The sequence below is a fragment of the Canis lupus genome, chromosome 25, assembly GCF_011100685.1.
Source record: "Canis lupus familiaris isolate Mischka breed German Shepherd chromosome 25, alternate assembly UU_Cfam_GSD_1.0, whole genome shotgun sequence".
NCBI classification, from domain to species: domain Eukaryota; kingdom Metazoa; phylum Chordata; class Mammalia; order Carnivora; family Canidae; genus Canis; species Canis lupus.
In genome coordinates, this window is record NC_049246.1 from 45,035,445 (window position 1) to 45,056,265 (window position 20,821).

General features: G+C 46.7%; 1 protein-coding gene across 3 annotated transcripts in view; it reads left to right on the forward strand.

Annotated features, from left to right (window-relative positions):
• Positions 1-1,346: 1,346 nt before the first annotated feature.
• Positions 1,347-20,821, forward strand: part of DGKD (diacylglycerol kinase delta) — a 110,518-nt gene continuing 91,043 nt past the window's right edge. For 2 of the 3 annotated variants that reach the window (XM_038574228.1, XM_038574229.1), the window contains exon 1: positions 1,347-1,506. In XM_038574228.1, coding sequence (XP_038430156.1) covers positions 1,351-1,506 — 156 coding nt within the window. In that variant the 5' untranslated portion in view covers positions 1,347-1,350. Of the gene's footprint in view, positions 1,507-2,166; positions 2,287-20,821 lie in introns of those variants that run through there. The other variant, XM_038574230.1, reaches the window with a different exon arrangement.

A 20,821-nucleotide genomic window follows, 5' to 3' on the forward strand; every position in this document is an offset into this window, starting at 1 on the left:
AGGCCAGGGGCCACTAAGTCTCTAGCAGCAGCCTTCCGAAAGGGCAAGGGGAAGTCATGCAACCTTCTAAGGAGGTGCCCTTCTCAGCTGTATGGCAGCAAAACAAACAAGTGCACTCTCTTGTGCCCTCAGGTGAATGGTCCCACCTACCCATCTGCCATCCCACAGTCCTGGCCAGCACCCTGGGCCTCATCCCAGTTACCTGTGCCTCCTGCCTCCACCTACAAATCCCTCCCATCTTGAGTCCACTTCTCTATCTCTGCAGCCCCTCCCAATGACCCAGGGCAGCCACTTGGCCTGATTACTTCAAAGCCTAATTCACGGGCCCCAGCTTTGTGACTCAGCCCCGCCCAGGGTTAAAATCCCTCAAGGGCTTCCTGTTGCACTCGGGACTAACCCCTTTATCAGGTTTACAAAGCCCTATCTGACCTGCCCACTCCCAGGCACAGCTCTTCCCATTATTTTCTTCCCTTTAGGCCACAACTCCCTGCTCCACTTGTTCTTTCTGGCCTCTGGGCCTTTGCACAATCGGGTGCCTCCTCCTAGAACACAATTCACCCCGTCCCCTGGAGTGGTAACTCCTGCTACCCGTTCCTTCTAACTCAGGGAGCTTTTCTCCAGGAACCCTTCTCAGATGGAATCACTTGTCCCTCTTCTGGCATCCCCAGAGGCCAGTACTTTCTTCTTTCTTTCTTGCATTCACGCATGCAGCCATCCACTCCCAGCTGCTTGTGGTGCAACTAACTACTAAATACCAGACGCTGCTATAGACGCGACACAATGCAGGGCCAGACGGGACACGGTCCCAAGCCTCCCGGAGATCACTTAACATTTTTTTTTTAAGATTTTTAATTTATTCATTCATGAGAGACACAGAGAGAGAGTGAGGCAGAGACACAGGCAGAGGGAGAAGCAGGCTCCACGCAGGGAGCCCGACGCGGGACTCGATCCTGGATCTCCAGGATCACGCCCTGGGCTGAAGGCTGCCCCATCACTTAACATTCTTGAACTGGAAGACTAAAAAAAAAAAAAAAAAAAAAAAGTGAACATGGAACAAAAACCACACAAATTGTGTCCTAGACAGAAAATCAAAAAAATAAATAAGAGAAAGAAAAAAGAAAATAAACAGACGCTAAGACCCCCCCCCCCTTCCACCCCCTCCCCGCCTCCCCGCGCTTCCACCCCCGGGGGTGGAGGCGGAGGGGCCCGAGCGCGGCTCCGTCTGCGGCTGCGCGCGCGGCCGGCAGGGGGCGCGGCGCCCCGCCCCGGCCCCGCCCCTCCAGGCCCCGCCCCTCCGGGCCCCGCCCCCGGCCCCGCCCCCGGCCGCTGTGCGCGCGCTGGCCCGGCAGCATGGCGGCGGCGGCGGGCGCCCCTCCGCCGGGTCCGCCGCAGCCTCCTCCGCCGCCGCCGCCCGAGGAGTCGTCCGACAGCGAGCCCGAGGCGGAGCCCGGCTCCCCGCAGAAGCTCATCCGCAAGGTGTCCACGTCGGGCCAGATCCGGCAGAAGGTGAGCCGCGGCGGCGGCCCGGGCGCGCGCCCCTCACGCCGCGGGAGCCCCGTGAGGCCCGCGGCCCGGCCCGAGAGCCGCCCAGGCCCGGCCCAGCCCGGCCCGGGGTCCCGCGGGCGCCGGGGGCCGGGCGGAGCGCGCCCCGCGGGGTAACGGGCCGGCCGCCCCGCCCCGCGCCCCGGGGGAGCGCGCCCTCCCTGCGGGGCGGCGGCCGGGACCCGGGCGGGGGGCGCAGGGGGCGCAGGTGGGCGCCGCGCGGGGCCGGGCGGGCGGGCGGGGCGGGGCGCCGGGCCGGGGGCGCCCGCGGCGGGGGGGGCTGCGCGGCGAGGGCCGGGAGGACGCAGGCCCAGAGGCGCGGGGCGGGCGCTCCGGGAGCAGGGGTGCCGGCTGCGCCCCGCAGACGGACGCCCCCGAGCCCCGGGCTCCGCGCGCCGCCGAGGGCTGGCCGGGTGCTTGCCCGCGGGGTGCTCCGCAGACCCGCCTGCGGTCCCCGGGGACACCCAGCTGGCCCGGGGCGTGGGGGCTCTTCCCGGACTCGCGCGCGTTTCCGTGCCCCGAGAGGCAGGGATGCGCGGTCCCTGGGGAAAGCCGGGAGTCGGGGCGGGGGGGCTTATCCTGGCCGCGCCCCCGCTGGCCACCGAACTCTCGCCGGCCGGAGAACTCCCGACGGCTGAAGATTCGCTGCGAGAAAGACGCATTTCCTTTCTGCGGGAGGAAAGTTGAGCCCTTTGTTTTCCCATGGCGGTTCCCGTTGAAGGCTGCTTATGGTTTTCGCCACAGGTGAGCCGTCTCTGTTAGAACACGGCTGCCCCAGGCAGGTGGCCGCACAGGTGGCTGAGGGCACGCTGGGTCTGGTCTGTGGGCAGCCCCGGCCGCTCCAGCTGGCACAGGCGCTCATCCTGCTGCACTGCGCTTTTCCTCCGGGGCCAGTGAGGTTCCGCTGGTACTTTCACTGTGGGAGCCATTTCTTGCTCTGCCTTCTGTCAGCCTTGGATCCTTGTGCTGGGGCTAATCTTTGGTCTGAACGTGTTACAAACAAGTTTAACTGAGAAGCGTTCCAGTTGTTCAGCAGATAGGTATCGAACGCCTCCTTTGTTCCAGGCATAGCGGTATGGTCATAACTGTAATGGTAGCAGTTCTTCTTTGCTTACCAGGCAGTGTGCCAGGCACTTTTCTTGGGTTAACTGTGCAGCAGTCTACACGGGTTAACTCATTTAGTGCTAGTGAGAACCCATTGAGTCGGCTGTTGTCTATCAGCCCCCATCTACATGGGATTGGAAATCGAGGTAGAGAGGTTAAGTGACTTGCTCAGGGCGTCACAGGTTGTAGAGGTGGATCTGGATCTGAACTGTGGTCAGGATCCCAAGATGGACAGTAGGAGTCTGGATCCTAGTCTGTAGGAGATGGACGCCTGTGCATGGGACAGTAAGACATAGTAAGTCCTGTGGAAGCTCAGGGGGCAGAGAATCCAGCTACCCTGGCAGGCAGGGAGGGGACATCCCCTTTAAAACAAATCTGGAGGGAAAGAGCTTGCCAGGCTAACTGGGGAAGGACGGGCTTTGCACATAGTTGATGCATATCCACACGTATTGTATCGAAAGGTTTAGGCACCCCTGGGAATGGTCAGAAGGTGAGTGGGTCAGGTGGAGAAGAATTAGGAAGAGGCTGGAAAGGTAGATTGGGTTGGATTTTAAAGGGCCAGCTGTGGAGTTGGGTTTTTGGCCTTGGGCGAGAGGGAACCACTGAGGGTTATTCAGAGCATGGGAGTGACCAGTCAAGATGTGCTTTTAGGAAGATCTCCAAGTAGCCCTAAAGGATACTGATAAGAGTTGCTCCCCCCTGTTGTTTGGTCCTGGAGCATGGTATGTGCCCAGTGTGGGGTGGATCATGTGATTTACAAGTGTGATTAAGATTAGATCTCTCGGGATCCCTGGGTGGCTCAGCGGTTTAGCGCCTGCCATTGGCCCAGGGCGTGATTCTGGAGTCCCAGGATCAAATCCCACATCGGGCTCCCTGCATGGAGCCTGCTTCTCCCTCTGCCTAGGTCTCTGCCTCTCCCTCTCTCTCTCTCTCTCTCTCTCTGTCTCTCTCTGTCTCTCATGAATAAATAAATAAATAAAAAAAACCTAAAACAACAAAAAAAAAAAGATTAGATCTCTCAGAGATTCCAGTATTTGTCCAGAATTCTGTTCCTTAGGAGGCTTCCCCCACCTCAAAAACAAACAAACAACAACAACAAAAAAAAAAAACAAAGAAAACAATAGCTGCTGTACCTACCAGCTGTTCTGGTTGAGGAGGAGTGATGGGTAGAGTGTTAAAAATACACCCTGAGGACTTGAGTTGCTGAATACAGTCACATCTGCTGTACAGATAGCTTAAGGCTAATTTTTCTTTCGTGTTGTTAGAGATTGTCTGAATGTGGGAAGTGTGAGGTTTTCTGTGTGCAGTAGCTCCCCCCCCCCATTTTTAAAGCATATAAGCCATTCAGAAAATTGCTGTGGTGTATGTGGTGCATAAGAGAAATCTCTGAAATGATAGGAGTATCATTCTGATTCTAAATGGGAAAGCTGAAACCACTTGAAGTATTTAAAACAGAGGGAATTTAATGTAGGGGAGTGGTTGCACAGATGATAAAAGAACTGAGGATGCAAACAGTGGCCAGTGAAGCAACCCTGAGATGAGGCAACAGATAGGAAACCACTGTCACCCCTGAGCTGGAGGACAGGGAGGAGGTGGCGTTTTAGACCCCAGGAGCAGCTTCCACCTGCCAAGAGGCTGAACTGCCTGGGGTTGTCGGTTGTCTGGGGGGCCCTGGTGCCTTTCAGGGGGCACAGCTGCTGCTGGAGTCTTAACCCCATCCCCTTCTTGCTTGGGAAACCCAGCCTGTTAGGGATCAGCCCCTCTGCAATTTGGAATAGAGCAGAAGATCAAGGAATGGAACTGAGGACACGCTGGCCCAGGTACTAGAGGTGTGTGCATGTCAAGTTTTTGAAATACCAGTCCAGTGCGAGGTAAGAGCTGTCTTAATGGAAAAAGGAAGGGAAGTATCTTATGACAGTGCTTCTTAGATTTTATTGTGCAGGCACATACCCTGGGGATCTTGTTTAACAGCAGATTCTGGTTGAGTAGGTCCGGGGTGTAGGTCTGAGAGTCTACATTTTAATCAGCTCTCAGGAGATGCTGCTGTTGGTCCATGGACCAGACTTTGAGAAACAAGTCCTTATGACATATGTGTCGAGAGAAGCTTTCCCAAACTCCAAAGAAATCTGTAGTTTAAGAGGTTCTTTTAAAATTTTCCCCCAAGCCTTTAGCGTTACTGAAAACTTGATGAGTGGAGATTTGAGATGGTCATTTAGAAGTTTAGCATGTCATGCATGTCTGATATTCTCCCAAATTCCAGCTGCCCCTGGGAAGCCCATTACTTCATTTGTATTTCCTAACCATGGCACACAATACTGACTCTATAGGACCTCATAGTTAGTGTGAAAAGGGAAGATAGGCTAATACACTGGTAAATTAATTCACTAGCACATTATAAGGCATTTTAAAATTTGAATAAAGAGCAGTGTGATTCTGTAAAGCATCTCAGTTAAGATAGAGTTTAATCTATTTCAAAGTTTTTAAAAAGCCAACATTTTTGGCTTTGTGCAGAAAAATGTTCATATTCCTGATTTCAAATTTAAACAAAGCATTTTTCTCATTGTGAAATGAAGGCTAGTAGAAATTAGGCAAAATGTTTAAGTTGTAAAATACTGAAAAAATAGCTTTATAAAGATATAATTCACATACCGTACAGTTAACTCCTTTAAAGTATGTAGTTCAGTGGTTTTTATGTATGCACAGTTGTGCAACCATCACCACAGTCAATTTTAGAATGTTTTCATCACCCCCAAGAGAAACCCCATAACCGTTAGCATCCGTTCCTCATTCCTTCTAACTCTCCCAGCCTCAACAACTGCTGATCTACTTTCTGTCTTGAGGATTTGCCGATTCTGGACATTTCACATACATAGAATCATGCAGTATGTCTGCCTTTTGTGTTTGGCTTCTTTCACTTAGCATTAGCATTCAGAGGTTACCCATGTTGGCACCTGCACATTTGGGTTAATCCCACTTTTTGGCCATTCTGGATGAGGCCGCTGTGAACATTCACGTACCTGTTTCTGTGTGGACATATGTGGTGTGTCATTTCTCATGAGTGTCTGCTTAGCAGTAGGTTTGCTGGGTCACATGGCAACTCTGTGCTTGACCTTTGAGAAACTGCTGGACTGTTTTCCAGAGTGGCTGTACCATTTTACATTTATTTTCTCCAGCACTGTGTGAGGGTTCTAGTTTCTCCATGTTTTCAGTTATTACGTCTTTCAATTATAGCCATCCTAGCAGGTGTGTAGTGGTATGAACGGTTTTTAAAGCTCATGTGCATATTTAAGAGTCTAAACTTTGTTGTTAAACAAATTGATTCACATTCTACTCCCACTTAAGACTTGGTTTCCTGATCTGAAACAGGGAAAATACCAGTTCCTGGGTTGTCAGTAATGACAATAAATGTATTCTTGAGCCTCAATTTCCACATCTGCAAAATAGTATATGTGCTGCTGAAGCGAGCACTACATCTGCAAAATAGGAAGGATAATACTAGTTGTCAGATCCTTAAAATAGAAATGATGTTAAGTCATAGAAGTTAATGGAACAATCTACGTACATTTAGCATAGGGCCTGGCATATTATCAGCCTTTAGTAAATGGTTTCTTTTATGATTACTTCTGTCTTTTTTTTTTTTTTTTTAAGGTTTTATTTATTTATTCCTGAGAGACAGAGAGAGAGGCAGAGACACAGGCAGAGGGAGAAGCAGGCTCCACGCAGGGAGCCTGATGTGGGACTCGATCCCGGGTCCCCAGGATCACATCCTGGGCCGAAGGTGGCGCTAAACCGCTGAACCACCCAGGCTGCCCTACTTCTGTCTTTTTAGTCATTCTCTCTGAACCTCTCCTTCCCTAGCTTGGGCTGGCTGATTCTTCATCTCTAGCAGCCAGAAGAGCAAATAAAAATGAATCTGGCAGATAATTAGCAATGAAAATCTTTTTAAAATGTTAATTTATTGAATATGAGTGGGAATACCATGGACTGGTCATTATTTTTCTTGTTTCACAGATTCATTTTAACTCAGCAAATATTGTTAAGTGTACTAGGCTCTTGGTGTACCTTACTGAACGACAACCATAAACACCCCTGGAGCTAATAGTCTGAAGAGAAGACAGACATTAGTAAGGTGATCACACAGTTAGCGTGGCACTGTGATTGGGGATGAGCGTTAAGCAGGTGACAGCCAGAGTGCTTTGGGAGGATGTAATCAGTGATTTTGACCTGATACTGGGAAGGGGGGGCGGTAGGGGGAGGTGAGTAGGGGAAAGTGACTTCTGCTTCTATTAGTGGTGGGCTGAGTAACTGACCAGCCATTCTGCTAAGCACCGTCGCCTAATAGGAGGCAGTTGATAAGATACTGCAGAATTACAGGGCTAGAAACAGGATGACGAAGGTCTGTGGAAGTGAGCTGGCATCTAGGGCTGACTGCTTTTTACCTTGGAGTCAGTAATAGTTGGAATAGTGTTCCCCTAAAATTCATGTTCACTTGGAACGTGAGTGATAAGATTGTCTTCTTTTATTCATAACGAACTCCTTTTGGCTACATCTGAATTTATGCTAACGGGGTGACTCATGATGGGAGGTGGTTACCAGAAAGACCAAACAAGTGATTAGAAGTGTAAACTTTCAGCATTTACCTCCGACTTCGTAGGAGTGGAGGGGGCTTGGAGATTGAGTTATAAAAACTCTTTTAACAAGGAGATTCAAGGAGTTTCTGGGTTGGCGAACACGTGTGTGTGTGTGTGTGTGTGTGTGTGTGTGTGTGTGTGTGTGTTGGCATGCCCAGAGAGGGCATGGACATTCTCTGCTCCTTACCACTCCTATACCTTGCCCTGTGCATCTCTCTTCATTTGGTGTCTCTTTCTGGGTGCTAGGAAGGAGGTGGAGCAAGGGAAAGCTCACCACAGTTAGTGGGAATATTATGTCGGCGACACCACATTAGAAGACATTTCGCTAGTGTCTATTAAAGTTAAAGAAATGTATATCCTATGTTTCGGCAGTTCTACTTCTAGGTGTGTGTATCTAATGGCTAAGCTACCGTACTCCAAGAGGCATGTACAAGAGTATTACTAGTGTATTTTTTTTAATAGCTCAAAAGTGGAGGGAACCCAAACATTAGTCAGCAGTAGAATGGATAAATAACTTATGGTATGTTCTTTCAAGAGAATATTCTGCATCAGTGAAAACGAACTGCTGCTACCTGCTGATTTAAGGATTAATCACAGCATTGATGTAGTCTGGCCAAAAAAGCCAGACATGAAAGAAAGTTGTGTACAGAATAGATAGGGCACTTAGGTGTTTAGTCTTGCCGGCTTGTGTCTTTAAGCTTGCATGCAAAGAAATGATTATCAGAGATGTCTGGATGATGGAAAAATCTGGGTAGGTTTGGGTGCTCCATGAGAGAGGAAGCTTCCAGAGTGTTCTGTTTCTTGACCTAGATAGTGGGTTCTCAATTTGTGGTAATTATATGCACTTTTGTTCTGTGGGCTTATATTTATGTGTGCTATTTTATAATGAAAAACATTTTTTAAAGGATTAATAAAAGAATGAGGAAGATGTAGTTGGTCAAAGAGGTGTGCAAAGGCTCTGTGGCCAGAGAGGATGCTTGGGAAAGTCAAGGGCCTGAAAGAAAGCTGGTGTGGATAGAGTTGGCAAGACTTAAGGTGTCCTTGACAGGGACATGAGGCTGGGGGGGCTGGGTAGGAGGCTGTGTTAGGGGGCTCTGTAGGAGTGGGGTGCTGTTGCTTTAAGATTTTATTTTATTTTTTTTAGCAATCTCTATATCCAACATGGGTCTTAAACTCACCACCCAGACTAAGAGTCACATGCTCTACCAACTGAGCTAGCCAACTGTCCCTGCTTTTAGGAAGGAGTGAGACATAATCTGATCTATGTTGAAAGGATTTCTCCGGCTCTGTTGTGGCCACCTGAGTGGGTGCAGGTAGCCTAGGCCAGTGTTGGGGTGGTGGTGATAAGAGTTAGTTGGATTTGACATTGTGAGAACTTAATGATGGTTTGTTGTGGGGATTGGGAAGAGGTGGCTTGTGGTTCCCTTGACTGGATACTGGAGCACTTCTCTGGAGTTCTACGTGAGGACCAGCTCTGGGATTTTGCTGCAGTGGTACCCTGGATCCTCATATTCTCAACTATCCCAACTTCACAGAGGAGGGGTACAGACTCAGAGCAGTTAGGTAGCTTGCCAGCATGCCATGAAGCCACCCAAGCCTCATAGATTTCCAGATTGCACCTCTTCCTACTGGATCCTTCCCAGCCCCTTGATGGTCCTGTGGCAACAGTGGGAGTGGTTCCTGGAGCCAGAGAGGGAACAGCAGCACCGTGGGAGAGAGGCCCGCTCTCTCCCATTTAGAGATTGTCTGAATGTGGGAACTCAGCCACTGGCTTTAGGATGTGGGCAGAGCAGGGGACCAGTCAGAGAAGGAAGTGGGTGAAGCTGGGGAGGTGGGGGGAGAGGAGGGGAGGGAGGGAAAGAAAGGGAAGAAGGTAAGTTCCTGATTTCAGCACCTGGAGGCCCACCTGCACTATCATTACTGTTACTTTTATATTTCTTTCTAGACCATTTTTCTGGGTATGTATAACTGAGTTGGAATGAAAGTATATGTAAGTTTTCACTTGAATTTTATGGGCATTGTACCATATATTCTGTGAAGAATATCTTTGCAAGGAAAGCTCTTTTTCAGTGTTTAATTATGAAAAATTTAAAAATAATAGTACAGTGTGTGCTTAATAACTTACTACCAAGAATCAGTAATTGTTTGCATATTGCCAAGAATGCCTTATCTATATGTATTGAATATAAATCATCTGATAAACCATTGAAAGTAGTTTGTAGACATCACAACACTTTAACCCTAAATAGCTCAGCATGCACCTCCTAAAAATGACATTTTAAAAATACCATTATTCTATCTAAGCTCCTAAAAATAAGGACTCCTAAAAATAAGGATATTTTCCTGTGTACCATTATTACACCTAAAAGTTTTATTTATTTATTAAATATTTTTATTTATTTGAGAGAGCATGCGAGCACAAGCAAGGTGAGGAGCAGAAGGAGAAGCAGACTCTGGGACTCTGAGATCATGACCTGAGTCAAAGGCGGACACTTAACTGACTGAGCCACCCAGGCGTTCCTACACCTAAAAATTAATTGTAATTTTCTAATATCTAATAAGCACATCATTTTTAAATTCCTCCAGTTGAACCAAAAATGTCTTTTATTAGCCTCCCTCGGGGGACCATATACCAATCAAAATTCATGCATTATATTTTGTTGTACCTTTTCAGGAGTCTCTCAGCTTATACAGCTCCCTATGGGCACCTTCTCCCTCCCCTCCCCACTATGACATTGACTTTTTGAAGAGACAGGGGCAGTGGTCTTGTAAAATCTGTGTCTGGATTTGTCTGATTGTTTCCTTGTGGTTTCTTTGATCCTTTTATGGGCTGTAAACTGGAAACGAGTGGTTTGAAGAGTCAATTACATTCAGGTTGATGTTTTGGGCAGATCTCCTCCATCTGGATGCTCAGTGTCCTTCAGCCTGTTCCCTCTGCTGTGTCATCATTTGTTTTATGCGGAGATGCTAGATCTTTCCATCAGAAATGTACATTTCCCTCTTTGCAGTCAGGAGGTAACCTGTGAGGTGCTTCCTGGGCACTATGCAAATATCCTTCTCTTCAGCGGTTTTCAGCATTCCTTCCTAAGACTTGCCCAAATCAATTAACGAGTTTGCAAAATGGAGATATCCCCCCCCCCCCCCCCCCCCCCCCCCCCCCCCCCCCCGTCACTCACTTCATCCATGTTTATCTGTTGGTATTCTTCTGTAAATTTTCCCCACTTCCACTGGGGAAGGACTACAATTTATCTTTAAAAAAAAAAAAAAAAAGGGCAGGGTAATTGCTGGATTCTTTCTGTTTAATTACCAATTTTCAAAGTCAAGATTTGGTAGGAAAGTCATCCCCGGCAGAGGCAAATGTTCCCCTTCTTCTCTCCCTTTCTGTCACCAGAGGTTCACTATTTTTATCCAGTGTTTTACAGTCGGTCACAGTCATTCCTTTTGATGCCCACATTGTTCACTTTTTCCCAGGAGAGCCCCTACAAGCTGGCTCTTTGGCCTTGGAGCATTTGCTTGCTGGATCGCCATCTGTTGTTTAACTTTCGGGATGGAACCCCGTGGTGGGGATGTGGGGCACGGTGTCCTGGGGCTGAGGCTGCTGGCCCAGGCCCATGAGCCGTGCTGCCCTCCTCTCCGTGCTGCCTGGGACATGCAGCGCCCAGTGATTTCAGCACATCCACCTGGCAGGTCTTTGCTTTCTTTTTTGGGGGTTGTATCTCTGACTTTTGCATCTCCATTTATTTTGTGTTCCTTTTCTGTGGTTCTTAATATTCGTAGATGTATCTGTCTCTTCACCCCTCTGTACGTGAGCTCTTTCCAGTCTTGTGTTCTCTCCACTATATCCTGTAGCTCTCAGTTTGGTCTTGGTTTTGTCTTGTACACGATCTATGACATTTTCTGCAGTGTACATTTTTCCCTCTAGCCCCTTACATGTGGATTTTAATTCTGCTGGGGCGTGATTGTTTTTGCTTCCTTTTCTAATCATGGCCTGTATCGCAGCTTGTTGTACTTTAATTTCATCCTGTTCTCATTTTGGTGCTCCTTGTCCTTGAAAAAACTTTAATTTTTCAGTAGAGTCAGTGTCTTGTAATCCTACAACAAGAAACACGTATTTGCTAAGATGGTTTTCTGGTTTCTGTAATATATTAATTCAGATTTATGCCTGTGTTTTATGGTGTATCTTTACCCTCCTACCTCTAACTTTCTTGTTTTGATTTATCAGTCCTGGAATGTTTGTTGGTCTGTTGGTTTGAATTGCTGTTCAAACAGGGAGTGTGAGTCCCGCCTGAGATTGGCCCCACATCCAGTGCTGAGCTTGTGCTGCTCTGGGCCGGCTCTTCCCACCACCTCTGAGTAGTCTGAGTAGTGTGGTGCTTTGGGTGCCCTGCCACCTGCTTCTGGCTGGCTTTGCTCTTCTGCATCTGAATGTCACGGTACCTGGGTTGTGGTGGTTTTCCTGAGCCTGGCTCCTCTGGCCCTACGATGGTGAAGTACACCCCAGGATCCAGGTAGAGTGGTGCCTTGTCCATTGTAGCAAAATGGAAGAGGGGCACACTTGTTCTTTTTCTTTATTTACCATTGTAACCATTTTATTTATTTATTTTTAAAAGATTTTATTTATTTATTCATGAGAGACACACAGAGAGAGAGGCAGAGACAGGGGAAGCAGGCTCCATACAAGGAGCCCGATATGGGACTTGATCCCAGGACCCTGGGATCACGCCCTGAACTGAAGACAGATGCTCAACCACTGAACCACCCAGGTGTCCCTTAACCAATTTTATTTTTAAAAATTTTTTACTTATTTTCAAGTAGGTTCCACGCCCAACGTGGGGCTTGAACTCATGATCCTCAGATCAAGTGTCACACATTTTACTGCTGAGCCAGCCAGGTGCCCCCTCATTTTAACTATTTTGTTTTATTTATTTTTTTAAAAAGTATTATTTATTCATGAGAGACACAGAGAGAGGCAGAGACACAGGCAGAGGGAGAAGCAGGCTCCATGCACAGAGCCTGGTGCGAGACTTGATCCCGGGACCTCAGGATCACACCCTGGGCCGAAGGCAGGTGCCAAACCGCTGAGCCACCCAGGGATCCCCATAACCATTTTAAATGTATACAGTTCAGTGCTGTTAGGTACATTACCACGGTGGTGCATCTGTCACCAGTATTTAGTTGCAGAACTTTTTTATCCCCTGCAGAGAAACCTCTTCTCCGTTAAGTAGTCACTCCTTGTTCCCTACCCCCCAAGCCACTCATGTGCTGTCTCTGTGGGTTTGCCTCTTCTGGACATTTCATATCAGTGGAATCACACGGCATGTGGCCTTTTGTGTCTGGCATCTTTCCCTTAGCATCATGTTTTCAGGGTTCATCCATGTTGTGCGTGTGTCAGCACTTTGTTCCTTTTTATGGCTGAATAGTATGCCATTGTATGGATATACCACATTTTGTTTATCCCTTCATCTAATATATATTCAAATTGCTCCTATTATTTGGCTGTTTTGAATAGAGCTGCTGTGAACAAGTTATTATTTGAAAGCCTGTTTCCAATTCTTTTGGGTATTTACCCAAGGAGTGGAATTGTGGGGTAGTTCTGTGTTTACATTATTGAGGACCCTCTAAATTGTTTGTCACAATGGCCATGCACTCTTATATTTCCAACAGCACGACAGCGATGTAGGAGGTTCCAGTTTCAACACACTTGCCAACGTTTGGTTGTTTTTTTCTTTTTTTAATATGTTATGTCCATCCTGGTGGGTGTGAAGCGGTATCTCCTGGTATTGATTTGCATTTCTCTGGTAACTAATAATTTTAAACATTTTTTCCTGTGCTTTTTGGCCACTTGTGTCTCTTTGGAGAAGTGTCTATTTCAATCCTTTACCCATTTTTAAGTTGGGTTATCTTTTTGTTCTTGAGTTGAGGGGTTCTTTATATATCCTGAATACCCTTATCTGGGTATTCTGACCCTTATCAGATCAACAAATTTTCTCCCATTCTGTGGGTTCTCTTTTCACTGTCTTTTTTAAAAAAAAGACTTTATTTATTTTAGGGAGAGAGAATGCATGCCAATGGGGGGAGGGGCAGAAAGAGCAAGAGGGAGAGGGAAAGAATCCCAGGCATACTCTGTATGGAGCCATTGATCTCATGACGCTGAGATCATGACCTGAGCAGAAACCAAGAATAGGACACTTAACTGACTGAGCTCCCCAAGCGCCTCTCTTTTCACTGTCTTGATAGTGTTTTTTGATGCACAAAAGTTTTAAATTTTGACGAAGTCCAGTTTTATCTACGTTTTTCTTACTTATGCTTTTGGTGTCCTATTTGAAAAGCCATTACTGAATCCAAGGTCATGAAGATGTACTTTAATGTTTTCTTCTAGGAGTTTTATGGTTTTAGCTCTTTTTCTGTTAATTTTTGTAGATGGTGTGAGGTAATGGTCCAGTTTTCAGTCTTTTGCATTTGGATGTCCCAGCACTGTTGAAGAAAGCTACCTTTTTTTCCAGTGGGATTCAGCCTCTCAAGCTACATATCCTGTGATACTTAAAATCAGCTATGAGTTTCTCAGAATTGGTTGGTAATCTTGACCATTTTGGAGTGGCCTCAGTGGAGTTCACAGAGGGATTCATAATAGCATCATTCCTGTGGATGGTTGTGAGACAGTTACACATTTGAAGGGTTTGAACAGAAACAATTGTATTTCTGACTTTTATTTTTTTAATTTTTTTTTATTTATGATAGTCACACAGAGAGAGAAAGAGAGAGAGGCAGAGACACAGGCAGAAGGAGAGCAGGCTCCATGCACGGGGAGCCCGACCTGGGACTCGATCCTGGGTCTCCAGGATCACGCCCTGGGCCAAAGGCAGGCGCCAAACTGCTGTGCCACCCAGGGATCCCTGTATTTCTGACTTTCTGTCATCCTAGAACTCTCCTATATTTCAAGTTGGGGGGTGTGGACTTGGTTTACTTCTTTTGATAGTTTGGGAAAATTTGAAATAAATTATTCCTCTTGTACATCTAATCCCACTTGGTGGTCTTTGTATTTGAACTCTTTGATAAAGATGGATTGATACTCAGAAACTGAGCAAAAAGAAAGTCTAAGAAATTGTTCTTTATCTCTTTTCTCTATGTTTTCAGGTACTTTAAGAGGGCAAGTAAAACCCAGTTTTGTAAAACCCAATACTGAGTTAGGAATCTGATTGTCCAAGTGTATTTTTACTGTGTACTAGTCATAATTGTCTAAGCGTATTTTTATATCTAGCCAGTATTGTGCATGAGCTGGATTTTGCTGTTTATAGAAACCCTGTAGCTTCTTCAGTCTCCATCAGCACATATGGGTACAACCATTTGGGGAAATGATTTGATGGCATGTTTGAAAAACAGGAAAGCCCATACTCTTTTTTTTCTTTTTTAAAGATTTATTTATTTATTTATTTATTTATTCCACTCATTCATTCATTCATTCATTCATTCATGAGAGACATGGAGAGAGAGAGGCAGAGACACAGGTAGAGGGAGAAGCAGGCTCCACGCAGGGAGCCTGATGTGGGACTTGATCCTGGCACTCTGGGATCACGCCCTGAGCCAAAGGCAGACACTCAACCGCTGAGCCACCCAGGCATCCCAAAAGTCCATACTCTTGACTCAGTAATTCCACTGGTGGGATCATATGCTGAGGAAATAATCTTAAATATGAAAAAATACAATGACATTATGTTCATTGCAGCATTAAATATAAAAATGCAAACTCTAAGACACTCCAGTGGAACAACTCAGTGGATTAATGACCAGAGCTGACATAGCTCTTTCATGCTGGCATCAGGCACCATGCACGGGTGGTCTTAATTCACTTTCACGAGTGCGCGGATGTTGCCATGAGGTGGCTGAGTGCCCAGGCCACAGAACTGGGAGGTGGCAGAGGGAGTTACTGCTCTCTTGTGCCTGCTGCAGCCATTTCGGTGACTGAGGAAGGCAGTAATGAGGACAGTACTTTTTGATGTTGGGGAAACAGAGAGGCAGTGTGTACAGAATGCCATTCAGCTGTGTGCAAAACACCGCGCATAGGAAGTAAGACGAGGAAAGTTTTCAAACTGATGTCAGGGATTGTGCCCTGATACCAGGGGTGGTACAATTTGGATTATTCTTATTTCTACTTTTATGAAATTTTTTTTTTTGAAGATTTTATTTATTTATTCATGAGAGACACACAGGGAGCGAAAGTGAGAGAAAGGCAGACACAGGCAGAGGGAGAAGCAGGCTCTATGCAGGGACCCTGATGTGGGGACTCAATTCCCAAGTCTCCAGGATCAGGCCCTGGGCTGAAGGTGGCACTCAACTGCTGAGCCACCTGGGCTGCCCTACTTTTCTGAATTTTCTAAAATAAGCATTATTGTATGCTAAAGAAAACAAAAACAAAAGCTTAACATGCTATCCTTCACTTGAGGATTCCTGATATGGATAGTATAGGATGCAGTGCTCTGGTAGTAGAAGATGCAGAAGTCTGCCCTTAGTCTGTTCTCTGGAATGTTCTGAAACAGTTCCAACTGTCAGATCAAAACAGAGGAAGTTTAAGGAGCCAGATATACAAAAGGGCATCACTAGTAAAAACATAGGATTTAAACTTCATAGTATCCTAATAAATGAATACATTATATGCAGTATCTTAGTTATGTTCCCCTTGTTTAAATGTTTAACTCCTGTGTTGAAAATAATGCTAAATTTATCTAAGCAGAGTTCAAGGTCTTGATATAAATAAGATACACTTTTTTTGGAAAGATATATTTTAGCCTGACGCTGAAACTATTGCATACATGAAATGCTGTCAGTTTCTTAGATTTGCTCATAATAATTTCAGTGTCCTTAAGCATTTGAAAAGATGAACCGGAAATAGGCTATAGAGAAACAAAACCCCCAAAACCAGATCTGGTCACAATAAATTTAGAATAGCAGGTTATTAAATAATTTGTATATTACATAACCCCACTTTTCTGTTTTATTTACGCACTGAGAACACACTGGAAGGATGTTATCGCAGGATGTCAGTGGCAGGTGCTAGCAGTGGCTGGACTGAGTGTTCTCAAGTGAAGAAAAAGCACTTCCCGTAAGCACGGCAGCCCAGAGGCTGCTGCTTAATACAGGACTTTATTTCTGCCTTCTGTCTGAAAACGGGCAAGGGGGCAGTAGAACCCAGGGAGGAGGCATTTGAGTACCGGGGGTTATGACACTGCTTTGCAGTGCATGTGAGCTGCTTTCCCTGGGCATTTCCTGCTCTGGGCAGCCCCCCCTGGGGTGGGATTGCCAGGTCAGGAACTGGGGTGTAGGGCAGTAAGCTGCCTTTAGCCACAGTGGTAGCAGCTCTGGGCCTTGCATTGAGGCCTCTGGTGTGTTTCATTCACTTTTGAGTTTCCAGGGCACCCTGCCTGTACCTCTGATGGAAATTTCCAAATGTACACAAAAATAGGCAGAGGAGTTTTCATCAGTCACCCAGTCTAAACAGTCATCAACATTGTGTCTTTCTTGTTTCCTCTATCCCCAGCCCCAAGTCTCACTTTCTTCTTAGTATTCAAAGCGAATTCCTCGGGATCCCTGGGTGGCGCAGCGGTTTGGCGCCTGCCTTTGGCCCAGGGCGCGATCCTGGAGACCTGGGATCGAATCCCACATCGGGCTCCCAGTGCATGGAGCCTGCTTCTCCCTCTGCCTGTGTCTCTGCCTCTCTCTCTCTCTCTGTAACTATCATAAATAAATAAAAAAGATTAAAAAAAAAAAAAAAAAAAAAAAAAAAACAAAGCGAATTCCTATGATACCTTTTACTTTGTTAAAGTATCCCTCTATCACTGCACAATTTCCTTAAGGGTCAAGGGTCCTGTCTCTTTCATCATCATATTCCCAGCCACACTTGCACTTAAGTGTTCGATAAATATTTGTTGAAACCCAGAGTGCGTTTCACTCTGCAGGTCCGTGGGGAGATGGATCGCGCTCTGTAGGCTCCCAGCAGCCGGGTGAGGCTCTGGTGCCTTGACTGCACCACAGCGTGCATGTACTTGGAAGTCACTCCTGCTGCCCGCTGTTGGGTTCGCCCACGTGGTGGGCAGTGCACATCTGTCCCTGTGTTCACCCCAGAGAAGTGGGGGAGTAGTTTTGACTGTGGCTTTAGTCTCACTTGTAAGAACAAACAAAGAAAACCTATCATCACGCATACTTCATGTTTCCACTTGATGTCGAAATGTGGAAAAAGTTGATGTCAGACTTGGGTTTGAACCCCACGTCTGTCCCTTCTCTGTGGACATAGGTCCTCTCTGGATCTCAGTTTCTTCATAAAGGAAATGGGATAGGAATTCATTACAGTGGTGAAGATTATATGAGATCCTAACACTATCCTTTTCTGCTGCAGAGTGGGCCCTGTGTAAACACGGACTCTTGTCTTCTCCCTGCCTGTGTGTGTGAGGAATGAGAATACGCAGTGTCTCTCTGAGGCGGCTTGTTGTGTAGATGAAGTGGGATCATCTGTGGGAGCCCTTAGCTGGGGGCTGTCCTGTGTGCTGCGCCCGGCTGTGACCTCCCTTCCGTGGGAGTCCTTTTACAGTTTTGTACCTTCCAGGGGGCTGATTTCCTTCCCTGTCTCGTCTGCTGTGTCCCTCCCCCGCCCAGAGGGAACCATTCAGCCATTTTTATTACTTTATTTGGTTAATTCTTCCATTGTTCCTGTTTGAAAATTTAAAAATAATAAATGCACATAGTTGCTTTTGAGTTTTATCTCTGCACACACACACACACACACACACACACACACACACAAATACCCTCTTTACACGAGAGGTAGCATGCTCCATACATGTTCTGCACCTTTTTTTCACTTAATAGAGTCCAGGGATCATTCCATAGCTGTATAAAAATCTTCCTCATTCTTTCACAATCATAAGTAGTCTGTTTTTTTTTTTTAAACATACCATAGCTTATTCAACTGCTTGCATCATTTTCAGTCTTTTGCTGTAATATTTTGCAGCAGATAGCCTTGTACAGACTTGATTTTATGCTCCTCGCCAGAGTATCTATGGGTGGGCTTCTTGGAGTAGATGTGCAGGGTAAAAGGGTAGATGCATGGGTTTGCTAGGTTTTGGCAGGTCCCCGTCCTCAGGGCTCACCTCATGTCCCATTGTATTAGTGGTGCTGAAAAGTTCCTCAGGGCCTCGACCACAGTGCCTGTTTGTTTTTTTCTGTCAATCTAATGATGATAATATATTTTAGTTTAGTATTTTTTTTTAAATGAGGTAGCTTGAGTGTTTTTAAGGACCATTTTTATTTATTTTTTTTGTGAATGGATTCTTTTATTTTTTGCTCATTTTCCTACCAGATATTAGTTTGTTCTCAAATTTTAGAAGCTCTTACAGATAGGGAGATTAGCCCTTTATGATATTTTGCAGAAAGTTTCCTCAGAATGCGCTGTGCTAGGGTGCTGGGGTGATTGAGATCACTAATACAGCCTCAGCCCTTAGGATCCCTTGATCTGGCCAGGGAGTCAGCCACATGATAGAGGGTCATAGATTTGTAAAGCATTGACAGCTGGCTCTGCCTGGGGAGTTGGAAAGGCTCCTGGAGGTGGTGGCATTTGAGTTGGGTCTCAGGCATAGGAGTTTTCTGTCCATAATAAGATTCCAGGTAGAGGAAAGATCTCTCCAAAAGCAGAGGCTAGAAAGAAGTCAGTGTGTTTGGGTCAGATGGTTCTGGAGCTGAGGTAGTAGACCCTGGAATGCATGTGAGAGGGGCCTGTCCGGGTTGGAAGGAACCCTGAAGGCCACAGTTGGCTTCCTTCCAAGATGCAGGAAAGCAAGGGGATGTTTGTGAGTGGGCCCCAGCACTTTGCTTAGGGCAGGGTGCCTATTCAGCTCCTCAGGGGAACTTTTAAACTCTGTGGCTCCCTGGGCACCTGTTGGGGGGCGGCTGGCAGTTTCAGAACGTGCTAGGTGATGCTCCTGGCAGTGCGAGTTGAGTGCCAGCGGAGTACTGGCTGCAGGTTGGAGGGAGCATAGTGGAGAATAAAGGACCCAGGTTCCCTGACTTCAGTGTGGGGCTCTGGTCAGAAATTCACATTCTCAGGATTAGGGAGTAGTGGATTACTGTTACAAGTGTTCCAGGGGTTCTGGTGGTGGTGGCCTGGGTCACCCTTGGGAGACACTGAGGCGGGAGACAGAATAATTTAAGCCCAAGGTAGGGATCTGAACTAAGCTGATGGCAGAGGGCCTGAAGATGGAGCAGAATCTTGAGTGACTTTAAAGTGAAGTCCACCCTGGTAACGACCGGTTAGGAATGGGGGACTGAAGGTGGAATGTGTGGCGGGAGTTGAAGCCACATGTGTTCTCACACATTAGTAAAGCAACTCCCTTGCTTCCCTGGTCCTGGCAGGACATTCATGTAGGTTTCTGTGACCAAGTCTGAACCATGTGGCTAGGGTTGGGAAAGTGTGATCAGTGTTGTGATGTTGGCTACACGTGGTACAACCAGCCCACTCAGAATTGAGAGTGCCTTAGCAAAGAGGTGGGGGAGTCAGTCGGATCATACATGGTCATAGGAGGGCCCTCAGTTTTAGGGAAAGTGGGTGTGAACTCCAAATGAAGGGCAGGTCAAGGAGCAGCTCTTTTGGGGAATTTGGGCATTACACTTTGGGGACATTTTTTGGCTTTTCTGCTTTGGTCCTGCCTCATATTAGTGGAACAGGAATGGGACATCTCCCTAACAGCAGAACCTCTTGTGACATAGGGGCTTTGGGACATGGCTGCTTTCAGTCTTGCAGGCTAGTGACAAAGGGGAAGTTGGGTTCTCTTGATTGGTAAGAAAAGAATGGCTGTCCTTTATTCGTGAGTTAACATTTTTGGGGGTCTTTAAGGGAAAAAAATTCATGTGGGGCACCTCTGTGTTGGATTGGTGGCACCAGATACAGTATCTGGCTCTTCAGAGTTGAGAGGAATCCTCCAGCATAGCAGTAACCCACGTGTGCCCCTGGTCTCTTGCTCCTGCTGGTTGTTGGTGCTGTGGAGACACTAATGTGTGTGATGTTCGGTTGTGGCCTGAGGTGTGCGGACTTCTCAGATTCTCATAGGATGGGGTAAGACCAGGTGGTGATAGGTAGGGGAGTTGTAGGTAAGCTGCAGGTAGTTCTGAATCAGGATGAATTGGGAGGAATTTGTGGGTGATGTTTTGAACTGATGGAAGAAGCTACCCTCGCTTAATTTATTTAAATCAGTTATCAGTAGATTTTTATGATTCATTTTGCCAACAGATATTTTTGGCCTGCTGTCTAGACCCTAGGTTTGAATTCTGGGTCTTTTTACTAGTTGTGTGGCCTTGAGTGACTTAACTTAATTCTTCGGATCCTCAGTTCCCTAATCTGTAAAATGGGAGTATTACTTCATAACTCCGAAGTTGATGGAAGGTTAAAAGATAAAAATGCCTCATAGGTATCTAGTAGATGTGATGGGTACTCAGTAAGCATTTACAGTAACCTCGGGCAGCCCCGGTGGTGCAGCGGTTTGGCGCCGCCTGCAGCCTGGGGT